At 43.1% G+C, this 25,604-nt stretch overlaps 2 protein-coding genes across 2 annotated transcripts in view; both read left to right on the top strand.

The window, feature by feature from the left end:
• LOC309554203 (E3 ubiquitin-protein ligase TRIM39-like) overlaps positions 1-25,604 on the top strand; it is a 177,468-nt gene that overhangs the window by 3,733 nt on the left and 148,131 nt on the right. The window lies entirely within an intron of this gene.
• On the top strand, positions 8,021-8,820 carry LOC309554232 (tripartite motif-containing protein 14-like). The gene has a single exon (XM_082255867.1). It carries the CDS (start codon positions 8,047-8,049, stop codon positions 8,773-8,775), a length of 729 nt encoding a protein of 242 aa, XP_082111993.1. The 5' UTR covers positions 8,021-8,046; the 3' UTR covers positions 8,776-8,820.

The raw sequence follows: 25,604 nt of genomic DNA, 5'->3' as shown, positions 1-25,604 counted from the left end.
GTTTACTTGACGCCGGGAAACCGCAGCTGTAAAAACGTGCTTTCAGTAGCTTTTTCCATTAGCGTTATTGCACGTTTGGCCATAGTAGCTGTTAGCAGCGTTTTTCTACCTCCATTCAAAATCAATGGTTCCCTATGGGAGCCTATTGATTTGAATGGAAGTCGCACCGCAGGTTCGGATAAGGGTGATCCGACTTGCGACGCGACTTGCGCTGTGAGAATCTTGAGGGGGAACTCCACGCCAAAATGGGGAAAAAAAAACGGCGTGGGGTTCCCCCCCAGGTTCCAAACCAGGCCCTTCGGGTCTGGTATGGAATTTGAGGGTAACCCCACGCCGAAAAAAACAGTGTGGGGTCCCCCCCAAAATCCATACCAGACCCTTATCCGAGCATGCAGCCCGGCATACCAGGAAAGGAGAGGGGACGAGCGAGCGGCCCCACCCTCCCTGGATCATACCAGGCCACACGCCCTCAACATGGGGGGGTGGGTGCTTTGGGGCAGGGGGGGCTCTGCACCCCCCACCTCAAAGCACCTTGCCCCCATGTTGATGAGGACAAGGGCCTCATCCCCACAACCCTGGCCGGTGGCTGTGGGGGTCTGCGGGCAGGGGGCTCATCGGAATCTGGAAGCCCCCTTTAACAAGGGGGCCCCCCAGATCCCGGACCCCCTCGATATGTGAATGGGTATGGGGTACACTGTACCCCTACCCATTCACCCCATAAAAGGCAGTGTGTGTAAATAACGACAGGAGACGTTTTGGAAAGTCTTCTGCTCTTTTGCTGTCGGCTCTTCTTCTTCCTCCGGTCCTCCTCCGACGACGTCTCCGGCGATTATGCTGGTCTCTGCAGCTTATTATATAGCCATTAGGGGCGTGGCCGCCAGATGACGTCATCTGGAGACCCCGCCCCCATTGTGTCACAGATGACGTCATCTGTGACACAAGGGGGCGGGGTCTCCAGATGACATCATCTGGCGGCCACGCCCCTAATGGCTATATAATAAGCTGCAGAGACCGGAGACCGGCTTAATCGCCGGAGACGTTATCGGAGGAGGACCGGAGGAAGAAGAACAGCCGACAGCAAAAGAGCAGAAGACCACAAGACCGGAGAGAAGAAGACAAGAGCGGACAGCAAAAGAGCAGAAGACAAGAAGAGAGGACAGGACAAGAAGTGAGGACAGCAAAAGAGCAGAAGACCAGAGAGGGAGAAGACGGGATGAAGATTTTTAATAAACTTTCCAAAACGTCTCCTGTCGTTATTTACACACACTGTCTTTTATGGGGTGAATGGGTATGGGTACAGTGTACCCCATACCCATTCACATAGGGAGGGGGTTCGGGATCTGGGGGGCCCCCTTGTTAAAGGGGGCTTCCAGATTCCGATGAGCCCCCTGCCCGCAGACCCCCACAACCACCGGCCAGGGTTGTGGGGATGAGGCCCTTGTCCTCATCAACATGGGGGCAAGGTGCTTTGAGGTGGGGGGTGCAGAGCCCCCCCTGCCCCAAAGCACCCACCCCCCCATGTTGAGGGCGTGTGGCCTGGTATGATCCAGGGGGGGTGGGGCCGCTCGCTCATCCCCTCCCCTTTCCTGGTATGCCGGGCTGCATGCTTGGATAAGGGTCTGGTATGGATTTTGGGGGGAACCCCACGCCGTTTTTTCGGCGTGGGGCTACCCTCAAATTCCATACCAGACCCGAAGGGCCTGGTTTGGAACCTGGGGGGGGGGAACCCCACGCCGTTTTTTTTCCCCATTTTGGCGTGGAGTTCCCCCTCAAGATTCTCACAGCGCAAGTCGCGCCGCAAGTCGGATCATCCTGATCCGACTTGCGGTGCGACTTCCATTCAAATCAATAGGCTCCCATAGGGAACCATTGATTTTGAATGGAAGAAAAAAAAACGTATAACGTGGCTTAACGCACGTTAAGCAACGTTATTCTGCCTTTAGCAGCGTCAGACGTTTTTACAGCTTGACGCTGCAGCTCCAGAACGCACAGTTCCTGGGTGTTTTTTGGAGCTGTAAAACGCCTATGCCACTTGGAGCTCCTAAAAGCTCTATGTGTGCATGAGGCCATTGAATAACATGGATGGGCGTTCTGCAGCTGCAAAAATGTTGACATTCAATGGCACCTGGCACTTTGGAGAGGTGTTCTCTTCACGGATGAATCTCATTTTCTTAGTTCTTTGAGTTCAGCTCATGAAAAATGGGAGCAAAAACAAGTGTTGCATTTATAATTTTGTTCAGTATATGAGTCAGTATATGTCGTTAGAAACCAGACTTATGAGACCATAAGGAAATTATGAATACACACAGAAAGGTGGAAGGATCCGTAGATCGTAAATAGCCTCAAATAGGGGATGTAGTCTGTGAATGAAAAGATAGAGAAGCTATAAATACAACTGTATAGTTTCTAGTCATTTCCAAAGATAACCAGTGAGATCATACTTGAAGATAACCTAGGGTAGTCTGTCTTTACCTGAAAGTATCCGACCTTGTCATACAGCAGTCAGAGTATGGTGTTAGCAGCTTAAATGATGAATCCCTTTTAGCCCTTTAGACTAGTGGGAGTGCACCTTCAAGATAATGCACGCCAGTTGGTAATACCTCATGCCCCCTGAGCTGGCAGCGCACAGCAACACTCCTCCACAGCGTGGAACGCCCAAGAAGTTATGGGGTCAAGTGTGGATTATGCAAGCTAATCAACAATCACTGACGTCACCTGGCGGCCCAGACATGTGCATGCCGAGCATTGGAGTGATGCCGTGCGTCAGAAGCTCCCTGACGCACGTATGATCCCATGGCAACCGAGACGCTGCCCAGTCTACACGACTGTATGAGGTTGAAAGTGATGCAGGATCTGGTCACTGACAGCCTATGTGCGCAGGTTGGAGAAAGAATAGCAGGGACCCAAACAACCGCCACCTGTTGGGAGACCATGGAAGCACATAGAGGCAATCCAAAGCTCACAGACGCATGGCGCCACTCCACTGCTCAGCATGCGCATGTCTGGGCAGGCCGGTAACGTCAGGGATTGCTAGGTGTAATCCTGTACTCTGAACTCTCCTTTAGGTCCTACATCCAATCATTATCCAAAGCTTGAAGTCTTAAAATGCAACATCTCCAAATTACGCCCCTTTCTAACCAATGACAACACAAAGATTCTGATTCACGCTCTGGTCATCTTACCACTCGACTACTGCAACTCTCTCCTCATGTGCTTACCTTTACATAGGCTATCACTTTTCATAGGCTAGGGGCTGGCTGCCCTGGGCAGAGCAGAGCAAATGGGGCGGAGAATGGACATGGAAAATTATAGTAAGGCCATTCTATGGCATGTATTACCAGTGGCGGAGGGGGTGCAGTTCCACATGCTTGCCCTGGGCGCTAGACAAGCCTGTCCTGGTACTGGTCTCTGCTACTCCTCTCTGTCAATCTCTCCATTGCCTTCTGCTCACCCAACAAATTAAATCCAAAATACTAACAACAACTTACAAAGCCATCCACAGCTCAGCCCCCAGTTACACCATTAACCTAGTCACAAAATACCAACCTAATCGTTCTCTTTTTTTCTCCCAAGATCTTCTGCTTTCTAGCTTCTTTTCACTTCCTCCCATGCCTGTCTCCTGGACTTCTTCTGAGCCTCTCTCATCCTCTGGAATTCCCCTCCCAAATCTGTCTGACTATCTTCTACTCTGTATTTAGGAGATCCCTAAAAACACTTGTCTTCAAAGAAGTTTTTGGTGTTTGGCCAAGTTGAACCTCCAGGTTCAAAAAAGGATACATTTATTAGTGGTATTACTACGGCTGCTAAATGTGAGAGCTTCCCGCACAGGGTTTTCTAACAACATTGACTGATTCCCAGGGATTCCCAGGGATATCAGTCAGGGATTCCCAGGATTTCCCAGCTGACAGGTGTGTAAGAATATTTAATAATAATATCTCGCGCTCGTACTTCATTATGTCAGAATATTTATACTGCTCTGAATATAACAGTGTCTATTTATGTCAATAAGCAAAGATTTATGAGGAAGGAGAATCTTCACTTATTTCCACAAATCAATATGTAGTGAATTATTTTTAATTGATTAATTTATTTTTAAAAGCATATACCTATCTTAGTGAGTACAGTCTACAGTATGGAATATATATAAAATATTTATTCTCAAGACATGTATTCACAATAAATGATCAAACAGGAAGTGACACAAAAAGATAACTCTACATAAAATACAAACTTCTAACAATCAATGCAATGTGGTGTTTAGCTCAATAATGAAAGTGAAAGTGAAAGCAAAGTGAAAGCAAAACGAAACCAAGATTACCATTCCTCCAGGTATAGCATAAACCATAGGTAAGTATTCTATATAAACAGACCACAATTGTCTGTGAATCGCATTGCCGAAAGTCATTCCACTGCAGATGGAGCGAGAATAAGCCATACAAAACGGAAGACTTAAAATTGCAAATAATGCACTAAATCTGATATTAATAAAAATGTATAAAAACAAAAATCAGCTTTTTAGAGAAAAAACTACCATGGTTTATACGGCTGGGATTGTAATCTTATTACCCTTAAATATGCAATATAAAACATATAAGGAAAGAAATAAACAATATTGAATAAAATCAAATACCATAGCAAGGCATATTTGCCACACTTAAGATGGCTTCAAATGGTCGTTACCAGAGTCCTAAGATGGATGCCTTTCTCAAGATGGTAGTAAGAGAGGGAGGAGTTTCGTTTGGCGTCCCTCAAAGTTTCAGATGAATGATGGAGCAAGATGGAGTATGTCTGGATGAGTCAATAGATGGTTGTGAGTAGTGTGTGTGTTGCAAGTGTAAGGTGTGTTGTTAGTATGTAATGTCTCCTGTCTCACATCTGGGTTCTTTTATATGGTATGAACAAAGGGCTATAAAAATTACCATAAGTTAAACCCAGAGGGATGAAACATTATCCCCATTGGTTGGGATATTCTATACCTTAACTGGTGAAGTCAGAGTCACACCTCTTTTAATAATTAACCGCATGTTTTGTATAATAAAGTTAAATGATGATTTCTCTATATTTAAGAGTAATTATAAAACACAACATAAAAACTTGTCCATACTCTCAGTACATACATAAATGTCCATCTAATCTCCATCATTTACCCTGGCAAGTAATGCCATTTCAATAATTATATTTTCAATACAATATATATACTTATATTGGAAATATCTAAATTATCCCAAGACTGCATTTGGTATTATCTCCACAGGAGGCAGTATTTTACTGTTCATTAAATTTTGTATTTAACAATGATTACCACTATTCTTATCTGATGACCTTATCGACCTCTTGCTAGTGAAAGTCCATTAATTATTTGAATTCTGACATAACTGTCAGACATTTTGTCTGGCCTGTAGAATTTATATCACTTAGCCTAGTCCAAAGCAATTCTTATATAAAACACTCCTACCACATGCCTTAAAATGAAGTAATTAGTATTCACTCTTAAGTCTAAGTAAGATTTGTTATTTAACAAGAATATGAACCCAAAATGTGATATAACATTCCAAAATATATATGTATATGCCTTACATAATATAATGACATAATTATTGCTAATATCTTCTCACACATAATAATGTATCTTAAAAATATATATTCTAAATGAACCTATTGTTCATCTTTAGAATACAGACAATTAAGGAGACATCACCCCCTTAACATAGCGTCAGGCTGACTGAGCCTTAACTAAAATAACGTCAGTTTTCCACTTATTTATGATTTTAAAAGAAATACAAAGATCTCTGTTGAAATTCTACCCTCTCTTGCAAGAGACATTTTGCAAATGAACATATGAACTTTCCTTCACCTTAAACAAAATGGAAACTAAACTGTTCAGAATCTTATATGACTGAATATACATGGCTTTTTAAATCCATTTCTTTTTCTAATTTCCAATCACCCCAATAATCCCGACGGGTGGATAAAAACAAAGAGGTGGGGATTGTGTAAACTAAAATAGTGTGAGGTCTCCTAAAAATATTCAGGGGATCCCATGCAAAAAATAAAAGAAAAAGGCGTGAAGCCCCCTTCAAACTCTATATCAGATAGGCCTATATTTGGACCATGAAGTATGGTAAGTATTGGATTTAGGTATCAGGCATATATTGGTGGTCAGGGTGTCCAAAATGAATCATCTTTGAGCAGAATATTAAAAGAACAATGTTGAGGTAATGGGTTCCATAATTTTTTAAATAATAGCACACGGTAAATTCATCTGGACCAGGCTGCTTGTTAGAGTTCAGAAACGTGAGAAATCTTTGGACCTCCAATACTTCAAGACTAGAAGTCTGTGGAAAGCCTAGAGGTCTGAGAAGAGGGATAATGCCTTGGGGCACAAGTCAGAGGAGGTAGATGCGTGAAGTTAATGTAGGTGAGTGTAAAATGTATGTGTTATTTTTCCAGGGTTGGCAAAAATTTTCTAACATTTAACAGAATAGATTGTGCTGAAACTGGAGATAGTCCAGAGAAGGGCAATAAAAAAGAGTCAAGAGCAGGGCAACAAATGGCAACAGAGCTAATAAGGGGACTGCAGGACCTAGAATGAGGAATGGCTACAAACATTAAACGTATTCTTCCTGGAGAAGAGATGCTAAAGAGGAGATATGATGGGGATATACAAATACCTCAATGATGATTCTAGCATATGGAGAAAACTATTTAATCTTAGGTAACTTAAGAGGACACGTGGTAACTCATTGAAGTTGGAGGAGAAGCTGTCTAACCTTAGACTGCGTAAGAGGTTCTTTACTCTCAGAGCGGTAAGAATGTGCCTTACACAGTTGGTGATGTCAGAAGGGATTGTTGATAATTTGAAAAAGATTTAAGATGGACATGCAATATACAGTTTGGCAAATGGTATTGACATAAACACACACAATCACACAAGTCAAACTGGATAGACTGATGTCAACCTTGTCAACTAGGAAACTAGGAAATTATATAACTAAATTAATCAAGCAGCTTTATAGTACAGCAATGACTGACGCAGTACAAGACATCACCTTACTATAGAAGAATGTCAATTTGTGTTATTTTTGTACTGTAAGTACAGCCGACCATGAATTATACTTTTTTTGTTTTAATTTACAGCAATATCCAAAGGTTCATGAAAAAAGTCAAGAGATAAGCTCAGAGAATATCAGAGACTCCAACTCCACTCTTCTATTGTCAGCGATGGCGTCTGCTGCTCTGAGAGCTGAGCTGGAATGTTCCGTCTGTCAGAACATTTATGCAGATCCTGTAATGCTGCAATGTGGACACAACTTCTGCCGGGTCTGTATTGATCATGTGCTGGATACTCAGGAGGGATCTGGAGATTACTTCTGTCCTGTATGCAAAAAAAGGTTCCGAAGTCGTCCTGTACTGCAGAGAAACACATCAAAGTTTTGGAGAGCACAGCCAGATCGGAAGAAGTCTGAGATCTTCTGCACCTACTGTGTGGACTCTTCGGTACCTGCTGTTAGATCCTGTCTCCACTGTGAGGCCTACCTGTGTGATAAACATCTGAGAGCCCACAACAAGACACCAGAACATGTTATATCTGACCTCACCACTTCTCTACAGTTCCAGAAATGCTCCACTCATAACGAATTATTAAAATATTACTGCATTAGGGATGGCAACTGTATCTGTGTGTCCTGCAGTTTGGCTGGAGAACATCGGGGACACCAGGTGGTAATACTGGATGAGGCTTCTGAGAAGAAGAAGAAGAAATTGAGAAACGTTAAACAGAAATTGGTGAAAAAGGGAGAAAAGGTGGAGGAAAGAGTCCAGAGTCTGCAGGAACACAGCAGGAAAGTAAAAGAAAAAGTAGCTGGTGACACCGAGAGAGTCACTGCCCTGTTTATAGATGTCAGGAGACGTCTGGAAGACCTGGAGAAGAGAGTCCTGAGGGACATCTCCAGGCGGGCAGAGCGGATCTCCATCTTCATCCGGGATCTGGAAACAAAGAAGGAGGAGCTGTCCAGGAAGATTAGTCACATTGAGGAGCTGTGTAACATGACGGATCCACTGACTGTCTTACAGGAATCAGACACAGGTGACTTGTGTGATACTGAGGATGGAGATAATGAGGACAGAGAGAGACATGAGGAACTCCTCCATGATGGAGGGGGTCTGGGTGTGGCGGGGGTCTTACACACAGGTTTATCTAATATAATAACAGAGGTAAATGCATACTTCTATGTAGAGGAAGCTGCAAACATATTAATTGATGTAAACACAGCTAGTAATATGCTACACATATCAGATGACAGGAAAACTGTATCCAGGTCATATATAGGCCAGAATCGACCAGAAACAACAGAGAGATTTACAGATTGTCCTCAGGTGATGAGCAGTCAGAGTTTCTCTTCAGGGCGATATTACTGGAAAGTGGATGTTGGGGAATCAGATAACTGGAGAGTCGGGATGTGTTACCCCAGTATGGACAGGAAAGTCTTTCAGGCAGGAATAGGAAAGAATAACAAGTCCTGGGGTTTGCTCAGGTCTGGTAATCAGTATTCGGTGATCCATGACAGTAAAGAGACCACTTTATCTACAAATCTCTCCAGTAACAGAGTCAGGATATTTCTGGATTATGAGGTCGGGCGGATCTCATTTTATGATCTGTGTGACCCGATCCGACACCTCCACACCTTCACCACCACCTTCACTGAGCCCCTTCATGCTTTGCTATGGGTAGCAAGAGGTTGTATAAAGATTTATGGGTGGAATAATGAGATTTGAGAACCCCGCCCAGAAACTGGTGACATCAAAGATGGGAGGGGTGTGATTGGTAGAGCTCCAATGCTTGGAGCTAATAATAACTTTAAAGTGTAATTATTTGAGGCATCTCACTATTATATATCAAACTCAACTCTAAAAAGACATTTATTAAAACCTCACCCCTGCTTAAATGGGAAGCGGAACTGGGCAAAATATTTTCTAACCTCCAATGGCAAAAAGCGATACACGATAACTACCGTTTCACTAGATGTTCTAACTATTGGGAGCTATCAGAAAAACTCATATTGAGATGGCACTTTACTCCATACATACTTGTGAAATTCTCTAATGACCAAACAAATCTTTGCTGGAGGGGTTGCGGACAAGTAGGAACTCTGTCACATATGATCTGGGACTGCTTGCACCTTTGTAGCTTCTGGGCGGAGATATTTAAACTAATTTCCAGAATCACTGGAATACTGGTCAAACCAAACATTGAACAGGCTATCCTTAGTATCAATCTCTCCTCATTCCCGAAGGGAACTAGATCTATAGCCACCCAGGTACTTTTTGCAGCTCGATCAGCTGTCATGGACTTGCAGTAGAGCTTGGCGAGCTTACCTTCATGTCAAGGGACCTTCATGTCTGTATTAGAGGTCAGAGTGCATTTCTGGTTCCTTTTATCACCTCTACTTCCTGTTCCTGCCCCGCCCAGGTCATCACAGGAAGTCTATATTAACCAGTGCACTGCAGGTCTGCTTTGCTGTTCAACAGTGCTAGTTTCCTGTTTGCCGTGTGCTTGAACTACTCTTCTGTGTACTGACTTTGGCTTTTCACTGACTATTCCTGTTTGCCTGTTACCCTGACCTTTGGCCTTTCCCTTTACTACCCTTGTCTGCCTGTTACCCCGACCTCGGCTTACCCATCACCATTCTGTGTGTCCTGAGTGGCTGCTTCCCTTCTCTCCCTATGGAGCGTGGCCTGGGGGACCCCAGGGGCCACGACCTGGGCCCAGCTGCAGCCAAGTTCATCCTCACCACTAGAGGCTCTGGTGAACACTTGCTGGGTCTTAGACTCCGCGCCCTTGGGAATCTTGGGCTCACATTCCAGTCCATCCGCAGCAGTCTGCTATTGGGTTCACTACTTTGCGCTGTGCCCCTGCCTCCAACAGGGTGCAGTTGTCACCTGGCCACAGGTGACCTGACATCAGCAATAATGTATAAATAGAAAACGAACGAAATACCGAGTGTAAATGACATCCTAAGGCACGTTAGCATTATAGCAGAGTATGAAAAAAGTATAGCATATAGAGATGGCACAGTATTTAAATATGAATAAGATCTGGTCCCTCCGTAAATTGTTCTATACTTCTTTTGGAACACGTTAGGTCTCTTAATTTCTGTTATGTTCTGGCTCCAAGTCTGGGGTTGGTAGTTACTTCCAGATACATACTATTTGTTGGTGAAATTGCAACTTTATAGGTGAATAATGTCGACGTGAGGGCTGAGATAGTGGTGGTGCCCTGCCCTGGGACACAGTTTGCTCCCAGAAGGGGTGTCCAGGGATATTCAGTGGCACCCTATCGTGTTGCATTTGTCATGTCGTCAGTACTGGTTTTGTTTTAGTCATAATCTGACCCTAGAATGTCTTTGTAACCTTTTCATTAATGTTTGTTCACGGTTGGATTGAAGATAATTGTGTAACTATTTCTTACCAAGTTGTAATCTGTATTCTTTTGCTTGAAAATCAATAAAAATATTGTAATAAAGTGTAATTATTTATTGGAAATGATTATAACTGCAGAGCTCACTTGATTTCTGTGAACAGTCCCCAGATTTAGAGGCTTGTCTCTAAAAATGTTGCTAGTATCTAATCAAATTAAAATTCAAAATCTAATTAGATTCACAAATAGATCTTTTTTCATGGTAATAATTAATGGTGATGATTAACCACTTAAGCCCCGGAAGATTTTACCCCCTTCCTGACCAGGGGGTATTTTGCGATTCGGCACTGCGTGACTTTAACGGACAATTGTGCGGTCGTGCAACACTGTACCTAAACGAGTTTGGCGTCCTTTTTTCCCCATAAACAGAGCTTTCTTTTGGTGGTATTTGATCACCTGTGCGATTTTTTGATCATGCGCTATAAACAAAAAAAGAGCGTCAATTTTGCAAAAATAGCAATATTTTTCACATTTTTTTATATGAAATTCCCCCCAAAAAATGTAAAAATCTAAATTTTTTAACATTTTTGGCCAATTTGTTTTATGCTACCTATGTTTGGTAAAAAAAATTGCAAAAAGCGTATTTTGATTGGTTTGCGCAAAAGTTATCGCGTTTACTAACAAAGGGAAAGATTTTTGTCATTTTTGTTGTTTTTTTTTTTAACACGTTAAGGCCGGCGATCTGTGATTTTTTTTGCGGTACTGTGACATTGCGGCGGACAGATCGGACCCTTGACTGACATTTTTGACACTTTTGGGGTTACCAGTGACATTGCAGTAATCAGTGCTATACATATGCACTGTTACTGCAAAATTACACTGGTAGTGAAGGGGTTAACTTTATTTGAGAGGGAGGGGCTGTGTGTGTCCCTAGGGGATTGATTCTAACTGTGATTGGCTGTGGGTTGAGCTGTAGAAACAGTGATCAACGGTCCTACATAGTAGAAACGTGTGATCACAGTTTCTACACAGGGGAGAATGACAGGCGGCTTGTTTACACTAGCCGCCTGACTTTCTCCCTCTCCCCCGGCGATCGCAGAGTGACCGGCGGACATCGGGTCCGCCGGTCACATGCGCGGGGAGGGTCCGTGACCACGCGGGAGATGGAGCGCGCCTCCGGCGGCGCGCGCTCGCTCCCTAGACCCTCACAGGCTAGCGACGTAGCTCTACGTCACTTTGCCTGTGAGGGGCTGACTGCCGACGTAAATCGTCGTTAGGCAGTCGGCAAGTGGTTAAGTTATTTCTCATTTTCCTTTTTCACTCAATGTCATACATGTCTCTTTCATACAGGACAGAAAACATAAGAGGGAAAAGCATTCTTCAATATTAAAGCTAGTAAACTTTGGTGGTTCCATGAATGGCTCATCTAAAATGGTTTGCTCTTTTTAAGTAAGTTTCATAATTTATGTGGCTTACATAGTCTTTTGTAAAGAGTGATGAACTAAGGCTTGGACTGAACCCAGTTAAACCTGAGCACCCAGGAATCTGTCACATGATACCAGGTTGCTGGCCCAATCAGCTGCTACCAGGGAATTTCCCACCCCACAGACACATGTAACCAAGGGGTAGGGATGCTGATGACATCATTAACCTTATGTAGCACTGCCCCCGCAGGGACTGCTAGAAATTGCCTTGACGGGCTCAGTACACAGTTGTAATTTGGTCACACTCCTGAATCCCTCCTTGCTCCTGTTGGCTCTTCACAGAGCCTAGGGGTGTTGGTTTTGTTTGTTGTTTATTTTGTAATTGGGATAGGAGAAGGGAATAGTGGGATACCCCAACTGAACTATTCACATAGATGAGGACTTCTACCTTCAGAACTTCTTTAGCACTTAGGAACGGCCAGGCCATTAATCCACACTGCCACAAGTGTAGATGGAATTAAGTATCTTTCTCTCTTCACTCTCTGACAAGATGACTTGGGGATTGATATCTTATATTCAGGACGCTCTCACTAGTATCCCCTTGCGGGCTGACACCCGTCCACTGATTATCCTAGGAGCACAGGTGGCCCCCGCAGGTCAGGCCCCTTGACACGAGTTCCTGTACTCACGATACTGCAGAAACAGGACCTCCAGTGTCTCCCCTCTCCGTCAGATTCCCTGGACCTCTGGGTTCAGCTCCTCTCGATCACTCCTTCGGCCCTCAGAAAGACCTCCTGAGGCCGCATGGCACCTCTACAGAGGAGGCGACAGCAACCCCCTCCCCCTGGGACTCCGCTCCCCTATGAAAGACCTCAAGCACATGTGCTCCTGGCTTTTATACAGTATCCCAACATGCACTGAGGCGTCCTGCCCTCTGCCAATCATCAGGACTGTATAAAAAGCTCATGCACCCATTGGTCAGGTTACCTCCCACTGTCCAATATGCCTCCCTATTGGACCAGTGTGAAACACACTCTAGACTGAATGAATTGTATATGGAGCACAATGAGCAGACCTCACTAACAGATCCTGCTCTCTGGCAGGCAGAGGACAATATAGATTTACCTGCAGCCCCTCTAATAAGCAGACAGAGCTCAAAACTATACTTTCTCACTAGTACCTACCTAGGAGGGTGCTACATTTGTATGGTCACAGTGACATTGTCCAAATTTGGCCATATAGCCTTTGCACAGTTATTTTTACCTGTCAATTAAAAGTACATTCTTCTTAAAGGCTGAGTGTTCTAGTGGGGAGTTTAAAGCACTTCGCCACCAGCAGACCTTGATAGATTTACCCATTGTTGGGTGGTCATTTTGGTCTAAGATTGCATTTAGGTCCTTGTAATTATCTGCACCCCCCTATCTCCATTACAGAGACAATTGATTACATTGATTGTTGGCTATTATCTCTTGCAGTGTCATTCTCCACCCACTCAGAGCATTTCAGGCAAGGCCTTTCACTGGTGGAAAGGAGAATTTTATTCAATATGCTTTAATATTGAATTGTATTGCTGTTATTGAAGCACTATGTTTATGTAGCACTGCCCCCTAGAGGACTACTGGATATTACACTTTAGGGAGTCCCTTGGGTTACCCGTAGCAACGGTTTGCAGAAAATGTAACACTTTAACTTCTTGGCTCAGTCAAAGATCAGTCTAGGGGATGTTGTTTTTGTGGTTTTATTTAAATTGGGATGGGAGAAGGGATGAGTGGGATACTCCAACTGTTAACTATTCACAATGCTGAGGACTTTTACATTGAAAATGCGCCAAGGCCGCTACTTCATCCTGCCACTTGAATGAAGATGAGGTAAGTGTTCCTATAGTATTTCTCTTCAGGGTACTCCCCTAGTACCCCCTTTCTCTCTGGGCTAGCTGACACCCGTCCACTGACTCTACATTCCGGAGTGGTCCCCTTCCTGGGCAGACCCCCCTGGGCAAGCTCCTCTGTACTCATGACACTGTTTTTCCAGATTCTCCAATGCCCCAACTCCTGTAGTTAGCTTCTCCTGGATCTCTGGGTTCAGCCTCACACTCTGGTTCACCAGGCCGCCTGCCTGTGACCACCACCAACTGCTGCAGAAGAGGAGGTAGCCGCCACCCTCCTTCTGGGAACTGGCTTACCACCCACAGACCTCTACCTCATGTGCCTGTGCCTTTTTATGCCCTGTCCCATAATGCACCACTGTTTGTGCCAACCCCCTGGGACAGTACCAAAAGCCTGTGTGTCATTGGTCAGGTTTCCTCCAGCATCCAACGTGCCTCCCCATTAGATCAGCTGGGGACATTCCCAGAGACCAGATGAATCACACACTGGGAACACTAAATAGACCTAACTCCCAGATCCTGCTCCCTGATCAGCAGATTGCACAAATATTTTGCCTGCTGCTCTTCTGGTAAGCAGAGAGAGTCAAAACTACTGACTAGGAGGGTGCTACATCTAATATTGTCAATCCTGGTAACCCCCCTCCTTTCCTATAGGATGTATTGCTATTTTTTTATAAAGTCCATTTATCACCATTGGTGTGTCAGTGTGTTGTTGGGTCCAGTTATGGGGTGGGTCACCACTGGAAATGGTGGGAGAATTGAGCATTTCTTGTATATACCAACATTAGAGATAGCATAAAGGTTTGCACCACAGTCAGAAAGATGTTCTGAACAGGCTGCGACTTCTGGGAGCTTAAGGCCCCTTTCACACATGCGACCATTCAGATCCGCCTGTCCGTTTTTCAGGCGGATCTGAACGGATGCCCCATGCATCTCTATGGGGCATCGGATGTCAGCGGAGACATGTCCGCTGACATCCGATCCGATCCCTCAAATCCGGACGGATGGAAACCCTATTTTTCATCCGTCTGGCGGATCGGATGAGAATAGACAGACGGTCCGTTCTCATCCGATTCCCCCATAGAGAAGAATGGGGTCCTGACAGCTCTGTCTCTGCACACAGTGCGGAGACAGAGCTGCCATCCGCCTGCTTAGCGAGGGATCACCGGATCAATCCCCCGCTGAGAAAAACAGAGTCCACCTGACAGACTCCCTGTGTGAAAGGGGCCTAAGCAGGCATTTAGCATTTAACAAACAATAGTGTATTTTTTAGACACTGGTGATGGAAATAGCATACAGGTTTGCACCACATGAGAACTAGGGAAGCCATTTAACTACTAAAAACAATGTTTTTTTTTTTTTGTTTTTTTTTACATGGACAATGGAAACAGCATACTGGTTTGTACCTTGCACCACAACTAAAAAACCATGTTTAGACAAGTTTTCATTTCATAGAACTTAAGCAAGCATTTAATATATATATATATATATACAGGTATATATATATATATATATATATATATATATATATATATATATATATATATATATATATATATATATATATATTAATGACGGTTACCCTCCTAAATAATATTACTGTTGCTTGTTTGACCATTATAATGTATGGTCCTGAACATCTGGTAAGAAGCCTGAGTGTGAGGGTGTTGCTGGTGATGGATCCCTTTACTTTCACCCTGCACGGATAATTCCTTAACCACTTCAGCTCTGGAAGGTTTAACCCCCTTATTGACCAGGCCATTTTTTGTGATTCGGCACTGTGTTAATTTAACGTGCGATGCTGTACCAAAATACAATTAATGTCCTTTTTTTCCCACAATTAGAGCTTTCTTTTGGTGGTATTTGATCACCTCTGCGGTTTGTAGATTTTGTGCTATAAACAAAAAAAGAGCGACAATTTTGAAAAAAACGCTATATTTTTTACGTTCTGCTATAAAACATTCCCAATAAAAAAAAATGTAAAAATTATATTTTTCTTTTTATCAGTTTAGGCCAATTTGTATTCTGCTACATATTTTTGGTAAAAAAAATCCCAAAAAGTGCATGGCCTGGTCATTAAGGGGGCAAATCCTGCCAGTCCAGAAGCGGTTAATTTGAGTATAGCATCAAGCCAATTAAACTCCTGGGATATTGATCTGATCAGTTAAGTAGCAGAGGGGGTTGTTAATAATTTTCAGCTGCATTGGTATTAATGAAATTATCAACAGGTGCACTAGATGGGCAACAACGAGACAACCTCCAAAACAGGAAAGGTTTTACAAGTGGAGGCCACTGCCATTTTTTTCCCTACTCATCTTTTCACTAGTTTTGCATTTGACTAGGGTCAGTGTCACTACTGGTAGCATGGGGCCATACCTTGAGGTTGCACAGGCAGTCCAACTCCTCCAGGATGGCACATCAATATGTGCCATTGCTAGGTTTGCTGTGTCTCCCAGCACAGTATCAAGAGCATGAAAGAGATTCCAAGAGAGAGGCAGTTACTCTAGGAGAGCTGGACAGGGCTGTAGAAAGTTTCTAACCCATCAACAGGACCGGTATCTGCTCCTTTGTGCAAGGAGGAACAGGATGAACACTGCCAGAGCCAGTGGCATCAGGAGGGAGTGGGCTGACCGGAGCTATAGCCCTGAATGGGCCCCCAAAAAGCCCCGGGTCTCCTATTGCTTATTTAAAATTTTTTAGCCCAGCCAGGGATTTGTGGCAATCCGGGGCAGCCGATATGAGAGTGATTGGAGCTGTCAAGTTGAAGCATTGATGTTGGGGTGGGCGGGGCAGTATGCGGGGCTCCGCCACTTTGTTCCATGCATAGACAAACAGCAGCTGGCTGGGGAGGAAGGTGGCAGGGGGTGGGGCCAATTATAACTGCTTTATGTGCACCCACTTGTTAGCGTTACAAGGTCTCAGGTGTGAATGGGGAGCAAGTGTGTTAAATGTAGTGTCATCGCTCTCACTCTCTCATACTGGTCACTGGAAGTTCAACATGTCACCTCGTCATGACAAAGAACTCTCTGAGGATCTGAAAAAATAATTTTTGCTCTACATGAAGATGGCCAAGGCTATAGGAATGTCAGAATATTTATACTGCTCTGATATAACAGTGTCTATTTATGGTTAATAAGCAAAGATCTGTGCGGTAGGAGAATCTCCACTTATTTCCACAAATAAATATGTAGCAAATTCTTTTTAATTGATTAATTTCTTTTTAAAAGCATATACCAATCTTAGTGAGTACAGTCTACAGTATGGAACATATATAAAATATTTATTCACAAGACATGTATTCACAATATATGATCAAACTTAACCACTTAAGCCCCGGAAGATTTTACCCCCATTCCGACCAGGGGGTATTTTGCGATTCGGCACTGCGTGAATTTAACGGACAATTGCGCGGTCGTGCGACGCTGTACCTAAACGAATTTGGCGTCCTTTTTTTCCCACAAACAGAGCTTTCTTTTGGTGGTATTTGATCACCTGTGCGATTTTTTGATCACGCGCTATAAACAAAAAAAGAGCGTCAATTTTGCAAAAATAGCAATATTTTTCACATTTTTTTATATGAAATTCCCCAAAAAAAAATTTAAAAATCAAAATTTTTTTACTTTTTCGGCCAATTTGTTTTATGCTACCTATGTTTGGTAAAAAAAATCGCAAAAAGCGTATTTTGATTGGTTTGCGCAAAAGTTATCGCGTTTACTAACAAAGGGAAAGATTTCTGTCATTTTTGTTGTTTTTTTTTTAACGTGTAATGGCGGCGATCTGCGATTTTTTTTGCGGTACTGCGACATTGGGGCGGACAGATCGGACCCTTGACTGACATTTTTGACACTTTTGGGGTTACCAGTGACATTTCTACAGTAATCAGTGCTATACATATGCACTGTTACTGTAAAAATACACTGGTAGTGAAGGGGTTAACTTTATTTGGGAGGGAGGGGCTGTGTGTATCCCTAGGGGCGTGCTTTCTACTGTGATTGGCTGGGGCTTGAGCTTTATGGACACTGATCAACGGATCTACATACTAGATCCAAGTGATCAGTATCCTAACAGCAAGGAGAATGACAGGCAGCTTGTTTACACAGGCTGCCTGACATTCTCCCTCTCCCCTGCCGATCGCCGAGTGACCGGCGGACATCGGGTCCGCCGGTCACACGCGCGGGGGGGTCCGTGACCACGCGGGAGCGGGAGCGCGCCTCCGGGGGCGCGCGCTCGCTCCCTAGACCCTCACAAGCTAGTGACGTAGCCCTACGTCACTTTGCCTGTGAGGGGCTGACTGCCGACGTAGATCGGCGTTAGGCAGTCGGCAAGTGGTTAAAATGACACAAAAAGATAACTCGACATAAAATACTAACTTCAAACAATCAATGCAATGTGATGTTTAGCTCAATAATGAAAGTGAAGCTGAAACAAAGTGAAAGCAAAACGAAAGCAAGATTACCATTTCTCCAGGTATAGCATAAACCATAGGTAAGAGTTCTATATAAACAGACCACAATTGTCTGGGAATCGCATAGCCGAAAGTCACTTCACTGCAGATGAAGCGAGAATAAGCCATGCAAAATCGATGACTAAAATCGCAATAATGCTCTGAATCTGATATTAATAAAAATGTATAAAAACAAAAATCAGCTATTTAGAGAAAAATCTACTATGGTTTATACGGCTGGGATTGTAATCTTATTACCCTTAAATATGCAATATAAAACATATAAGGAAGGAATAAACAATATTGAATAAAATCAAATAACATAGCAAAGTTATATTTACCACACTTAAGATGGCTGCTGGTTTCAAATGGTCGTTACCAGAGTCCTAAGATGGATGCCTTTCTTAAGATCGTGGTCAGTGAGGGAGGAGTTTTGTTTGGCGTCCCTCAAAGTTTCAGATGAATGATGGAGCAAGATGGAGTATGTCCAGATAAGTATATAAATGGATGTAGTAGTGTGTGTGATGTATGTGTGATGTATGTTGGGCAATGTAATGTGTCCTCTCTCATCTCTGGGTTCTTCATTTTATATGGTATGAACAAAGGGCTATAAAAATAACCATAAGTTAAACCCAGAGGGATGAAACATTATCCCCATTGGTTGGGATATTCTATACCTTAACTGGTGAAGTCATAGTCACGCCTCTCCTGATAACTCAATATTTTGTATAATAAAATTAAAGGATGATTTCTTTATATTTAAGAGTAACTATAAAACACAACATAAAACTTTGTCCATACTCTCAGTACATACATAAATGTCCAACTAATCTCCATCATTCACCCTGGCAAGTAATGCCATTTCAATAATTATATTTTTAATACAATATAATATTTTTATATTGGAAATATCACATTATCCCAAGACTGCATTTATTAGTGTGTCCAAAGGGGGCAGTATTGTACTGTTCATTAAATTTGGTATATAGAAACAATTAGAACATATTCTTATCTGATGACCTTTGACCTGTCTGGCCAGTGAAGATCCATTAATTATTTGACCATGCCATATACTGTCAGACATCGCGTCTGGTTTGTGGTATTTATGATACCTTAAACACTTAAACACAAACTTCTCTGAAATTAGGTAATTAGTTACATTTACACATGTCCTTACACTTAATAGAAAAGTATTCTAACATTTATATATACTTATAAAAATATATACACACACACATATATATTTATATATATACTAGACATTAAGCCCGTTAAATTAACGGGCGATAGAACATATGTGGTCAAACATTTGTAAAAACAGACTTGTTCCAGTTAAGCGAGAGCCTCTGTTAGCTCTGCGTCCCTGTTGCCCTAGCAACGTCGAGGACATGTGCAGAGCTGACTTAGCGGCTCTCGCTTATCTCGTTCTTTTTTTCTAACAACGCGAGAGCCGCATGACGTAGCCAGCTCTGCGCATAGCGTCCCTGTTGCCCTAGCAACATCGGGGACACGCGCAGAGCTCTCGCGTGACATCACTCGCCCGCCGCCACTTGTAACACCCGCTGCCGCTTAGCAGTAAGTTCGCGCAAGCGCACATCCGCCGCGTGCCCGCGCACACCCGCCGCTTCAACAGTTTCGCCCGGTGTTCTATCAGATTTCCCTACCCCATCAGATTTCCCTATCTACGTCATTTCCGATTGAGATCAGCTGTGGATTCGTCATTGCAGCAGCTTGTACCTGCGTCACACGTCCTATTGGGCATGCGCAGAATAGGTAGGGAATTATGATAGCATCGTAAGGGGTCAGACAAAAGTCCTAGTGTGCATGCACCGGTGCATGCGCACCAACGGGTCGGGCAGCGGGATCTCTTATAACAAACATACATCCAATCTCCATGGCACACACTGCGCTGACCCGACACTGCACCGACCCGACAATCTGATCCCCATACCCCACACTGCGCCGACCCGACAATGAGACAGTGGACATGCGTGTGTGGGTAGGGAATAGGATTGTCCGATCGTTGCAGTGTGTGCCATGGAGATGGGATGTATGTTTGTTATAAGAGATGGCGCTGCCCGTTGGTGCGCATGCACCTGCTCATGCGCAGTAGGACTTGTGCCTCAGCCCTTACGATGTTATCAAAATTCCCTACCTATTCTGCCAATGTTCCCTCTAATTTTTTTACTGTGCTGAGCAAGTAAAAAATTTTCTGAGCGCAAACCTTTAGACTGAGCAATTGGGGGGGGGGGACGTCAATGCAGAGTGCCCACAGCGATGCCTCCAATCGCAGAGTGCCCACAGCGATGCCCCCAATCGCAGAGTGCCCACAGCGATGCCTCCAATCACAGAGTGCCCACAGCGATGCCCCCAATCACAGAGTGCCCACAGCTATGCCCCCAATCGCAGAGTACCCACAGCGATGCCTCCAATCGCAGAGTGCCCACAGCGATGCCCCCAATCGCAGAGTGCCCACAGCGATGCCCCCAATCGCAGAGTGCCCACAGCGATGCCCCCAATCGCACAGTGCCCACAGTGATGCCCCCAATCGCAGAGTGCCCACAGCGATGCCCCCAATCGCAGAGTGCCCACAGCAATGCCCCAATCGCAGAGTGCCCACAGCGATGCCCCCAATCAATGCAGAGATGCCAGCATTCCCCCCCCCCGTGCACTTACCTCACGGTCACAGCAGCTTCTCTTCCGTTCAGTCTTAGGCTTCCCGCGTCTCCTCAGTCCTCCCGGCGCCTCCTCCAGGTGTCCGTCATCCTGGGCGCCCCTTGCAGGCCCGATCCCCGGGCCTCTCCTAAAGGCCGCGGGCCGGCCACTGTCTCCGCACTCCGGGGGGTGGCAGTCTCCACAGATCGGAAACGCCACCCCCAGCCAGGGCCGGTGGATGTTGAAAGGTGGGTGGGGATCCGCTCGAATACACGCCCACCCAGCGCCGCCCAGTGTTCTCTGCATCCCAATCCCAACGGCTCTCCGTAGTGCACATGCGCAGTAGTGCAATTCACGGACACAGGGACGGACGCAGGGACACTTGTGTTTTATTATATATATATATATATATATATATATATATATATATCATATATATATATTCCACATTATCAACAATAGAATAAGACGTAATTGTTGATATACAGTTTACACAGAATATAAGGTATCTTTAACATTTATATTTTAAGTGTCTGATGAAGAACACTGAGCCATTGTCTATTGTTGCAATACTTACAGACAGGCTGACACTACCATTATGTCTTATCTGATAGAGATGTCAATGTATCACCTTATTTATGACAAAAGGGATACAAAGACCTCTGTTGAAATTATAAGACCCTATTGTAAGAGAAATTTTGTTTAACAGGTACATATGAACTTTCATTCACCTTTAAACAAGATGGAAGCTATGCTGTTCACAATCTATATTAGACTGAATATACATGGCTTTTTAAATCCATTTTTTTATTATTATTTAATCCCCAATAATCCTGACATATCCCCCCCCCCTTTCTTCCCAGTATGCAGGTGAGCAGCCTAGCCATATCTTGGAAGAAGGTCAAGAGAAATAAAAAAGATATAAAATGTCTTGTCCTCTTTTTATAAGAGAATAGTTCATATTGGGAATTGTTCATAACTTTTAAGTAAAGCAGTGAAAATGAGAAAAGAAAAAAAAATCAGTTCAAAATGTCAGTTTAGCTATGTCACAAACTGTTCCTTATTAGTCTTTCTGAATTTCGATCTCGTTTTAAAGAAACTCAAATTTTCCTTGAAATCTCCATCACCAGCTTGCAAAGTCTTAATGGAGACAGAAATTAACTACTGCAATGGTATTAGCAACTACCATTCAAAGCGCAGTAAAACAATGTTGGCAATCAGGAATCCGAGAAATCTGTTTGGACGTTCAACCTTGTATGTTGGTTGAATAATGAATGGTTTCAGCATGGTCTAGAGTGTCATACACCTAGACTGAGGTTTGCTCACATGTGCAATGCACCATTCTCACATCTCCTTCAATTGAAAACAGGAGGTAGTGCGATTCCTATCAATGGATTTCCTCGGATCAAATGCACAAAGATCTTTTGAAACAAATCTTCCTCTCCGTCAACAAGAATCTGGGGCGTCTCGCAGCACGATTCCTGAAGAAGGACCCGATTCAATTAGGTGTTCCGTCCTGAGCTGGGCTCTAAGGAGTAAGATGACTCATCCGATCGCTGCGTTTTTGGCAAACATCATCGTCTGTACCAATTAACGACCTGGCATGGGAGGTTGATCTCTATCTATTAGATGAAACACATAGTATGAATATACATTCTTATCAATTGAAATTTCAATGTGATGTTGGTACCCTAAGCTTCCTCAGAGTTCTCCTTTAATCCACCGTGTGATTAGTCCTTTTTATATGATCACCATGGAAGGTGAGACTAAATATGCAACCTTTCCTAAGGCGACTGACTTCTGGGGCTTATTAACATGGGGATGTATTTATCGCCATGGATACTACACATTGAACCATTGTACAATGATACAATATTTTGTAAAAATTTACCTACAACTACCTGACATTGAGGATTCCATCTTGGTTGCCATATACAACCTTTAACCTCTTGACTGCATTACGTCATTAGGGTTTGATCCTCCTTGTTATCACCGTCATAGGCGATTTTTCAAAATGTGTCCGCTTTGAGCGACCTGTTTGAGTCAGAGGGTTTGAGTCAGAGGGTTGAAGTGACCACTGAAAAATAGGAGGATAGTTAGTATCTAACAACCAAGATCCCCTGGCAGGGATTTCAGGATCCTCAATACTGTGATCTGGGGATAAAATGGTGTTAGACCCTCTGTTTCCTATGCCTCTTTTCAGTGTATCCCTCTGATTCCTAGCCATTTGGGCATTTAAGGATTTTGTGGCATTTGGTTAGCCACAGGATTTGTTCCTAAAGAGGAATTATTTTAATTCTGGGTTGCAGTGCCCTGAGTGAACCAAGTGATCAGCTGATCCAACTTCTACTCAACTGAAAACCTTACAGAATTGAATTATTGACTCCGCCTCCTGCGGTGCCTATGTCTCTCTGGTTCAGACAGATGGGACAGATCCCCATCAGAACCAGTTGCTCGGTTCTGGCATGAGGTCTGGGCCTAAATGGCCCTCGAACTTCCCGAGGATTTTGGGGAACCCTAAGATGGGGCAAATCCCTATTTGTGGGTGTCCCCCTCTGTTAATGGGATTTCCGGTGTCCTCCGTGAGGTATCCGGTGTCCCCCTTGGGGCCTAGGTGGCATGTCACCTATTACTACCTTAGCATAAATCTTACTCCTTTGCCAAACTTATTATTTATGTACATGGGCAATGCCTCAAAGCACAGGGATTTAAATTCCGGGTGGTTGTACTTCATTGAAGGGTGTTAGGCACTTTTGAGTACACAAAAAAAATTCAGTGTGGCTTTGGTGCTGTGTACATTTTAGATTGTAGATTGCAGCTCTAGCAGCATCAAGGTTTTGTGTGGGCTGGATTTTAAATTACATCCTACAGGCCGAACACAAAAAGGTGTTTTCATAGGCCTTAAGATGATCAATAATGTCTAAGGACCTTTTCTTAACAAAAATCAGGACAGTACTCTTTTTAAAACTTTTAAATTCTGGAGGTGTATGGTATCTTTTTAGTGAAGCTCGTCTTTTTGCAGTGACCTTATATGACTCATACCTATTTATGCATGGCTGCCCAATTTCTGCCCACCTATATTTAGAAGATGGCTGGGGTAGGACTTGGACTCTCTGCCTGAACCCCCCCCCCACTGTCTGGGTCATGACCATCAGATTGGGAGTCATATCTGGGTCTATGAATAATTACATCATATTTAATGCATGACTAATTAAGCATTAGCTTTTTGCATGGACACCATGACCTTTTGGAACTCTCCTATTTATTTACTGATGAGTTCCTGTTCTGACTTGAGCTGTTACACTTTCTTTTTTTCCACTGCTGATTACTCGGCAACTTTTGCTAGAAAACATTTTTCCTTGCTCAAAACTTCCTAATTATTGCATTAATCATTTACATTTCTCTTTCAAATGGTTACTTTCATTACAGTTTTCTTGTGATAAGACTTCTGCCACAGTTCTACTTCATTTTGCAGTTTCACGCTACATTCTCTTAACTGATGTGTCCCAATAGAGGTTACTTTCACCTGCTCAAGGAGGTTCCTTATCTCACTTCCTATCATTTGAAGTGGAGATTGGAACTTTACTAAATTCCATTTTGCTGAGCCTTCTGGTGCAGTTCCTCACAGAGATACAGTAAGATTGGCCATGACTCTAAAAGTATGTGATCACACTTCCCGACGTCTTTTGGTGTTAGATAAGCTATTGGTGAGTTCATACAGCGAGTTTTCCTCTACCCAAGTGTCAGATGCCCATTATTGGCCCGACTTCTGGGGATTTTGATATATGACTCTAACCAGCATTTACATATTCCACCATTTCAGACTCAGAGAGGTGTTTCCACACATTTATGATCTGTGCCGAATCTACTGGGGTTGTGGCATTACCACTAGAGACTCACACCTTGAAAGAGTTGGCAGCGTGAACATTACCTGCTGTGACATTTTTAAAGCATTTCTATCAAAAGTCACAATTAATAAAAAATAAATAAAAAAATAAAAACATTTTTTTTTTCAAAGTTATTGATTATGTCACCTGATCATAATTATGATTGGCATATGTAAGAAATTAATAATATTATCTCAGCAGTGCCTCCATTATGTAAGAATATTTAATAATATATCGCTGTGCCTCCATTATGTCAGAATATTTATACTGCTCTGATATAACAGTGTCTATTTATGGTGAATAAGCAAAGATCTGTGCGGTGGGAGAATCTCCACTTATTTCCACAAATCAATATGTAACAAATTATTTTTAATTGATTAATTTATTTTTAAAAGCATATACCAATCTTAGTGAGTACAGTCTACAGTATGGAATATATATAAAATATTTATTCACAAGACATGTATTCACAATATATGATCAAACTTAAAATGACACAAAACGATAACTCTACATAAAATACTAACTTCAAACAATCAATGCAATGTGATGTTTAGCTCAATAATGAAAGTGAAACTGAAACAAAGTGAAAGCAAAACGAAAGCAAAATTACCATTTCTCGAGGTATAGCATAAACCATAGGTAAGTATTCTATATAAACAGACCACAATTGTCTGGGAATCGCATAGCCGAAAGTCACTTCACTGCAGATGAAGTGAGAATAAGCCATGCAAAATTGATGACTAAAATCGCAATAATGTGCTGAATCTGATATTAATAAAAATGAATAAAAACAAAAATCAGCTATTTAGAGAAAAATCTACTACTTTTTACGGCTGGGTGTAATGTTCTGGTACCTTTGGTACCCTAATTCCACTTTCCTTAAGTGTAT

The sequence above is a fragment of the Pelophylax lessonae genome (genome assembly GCF_965119305.1).
Source record: "Pelophylax lessonae genome assembly, chromosome: 4".
Taxonomy (NCBI): Eukaryota; Metazoa; Chordata; class Amphibia; order Anura; family Ranidae; genus Pelophylax; species Pelophylax lessonae.
Note: the sequence above shows the minus strand (reverse complement) of the source record. Positions and strands in the feature narration are given on the sequence as shown.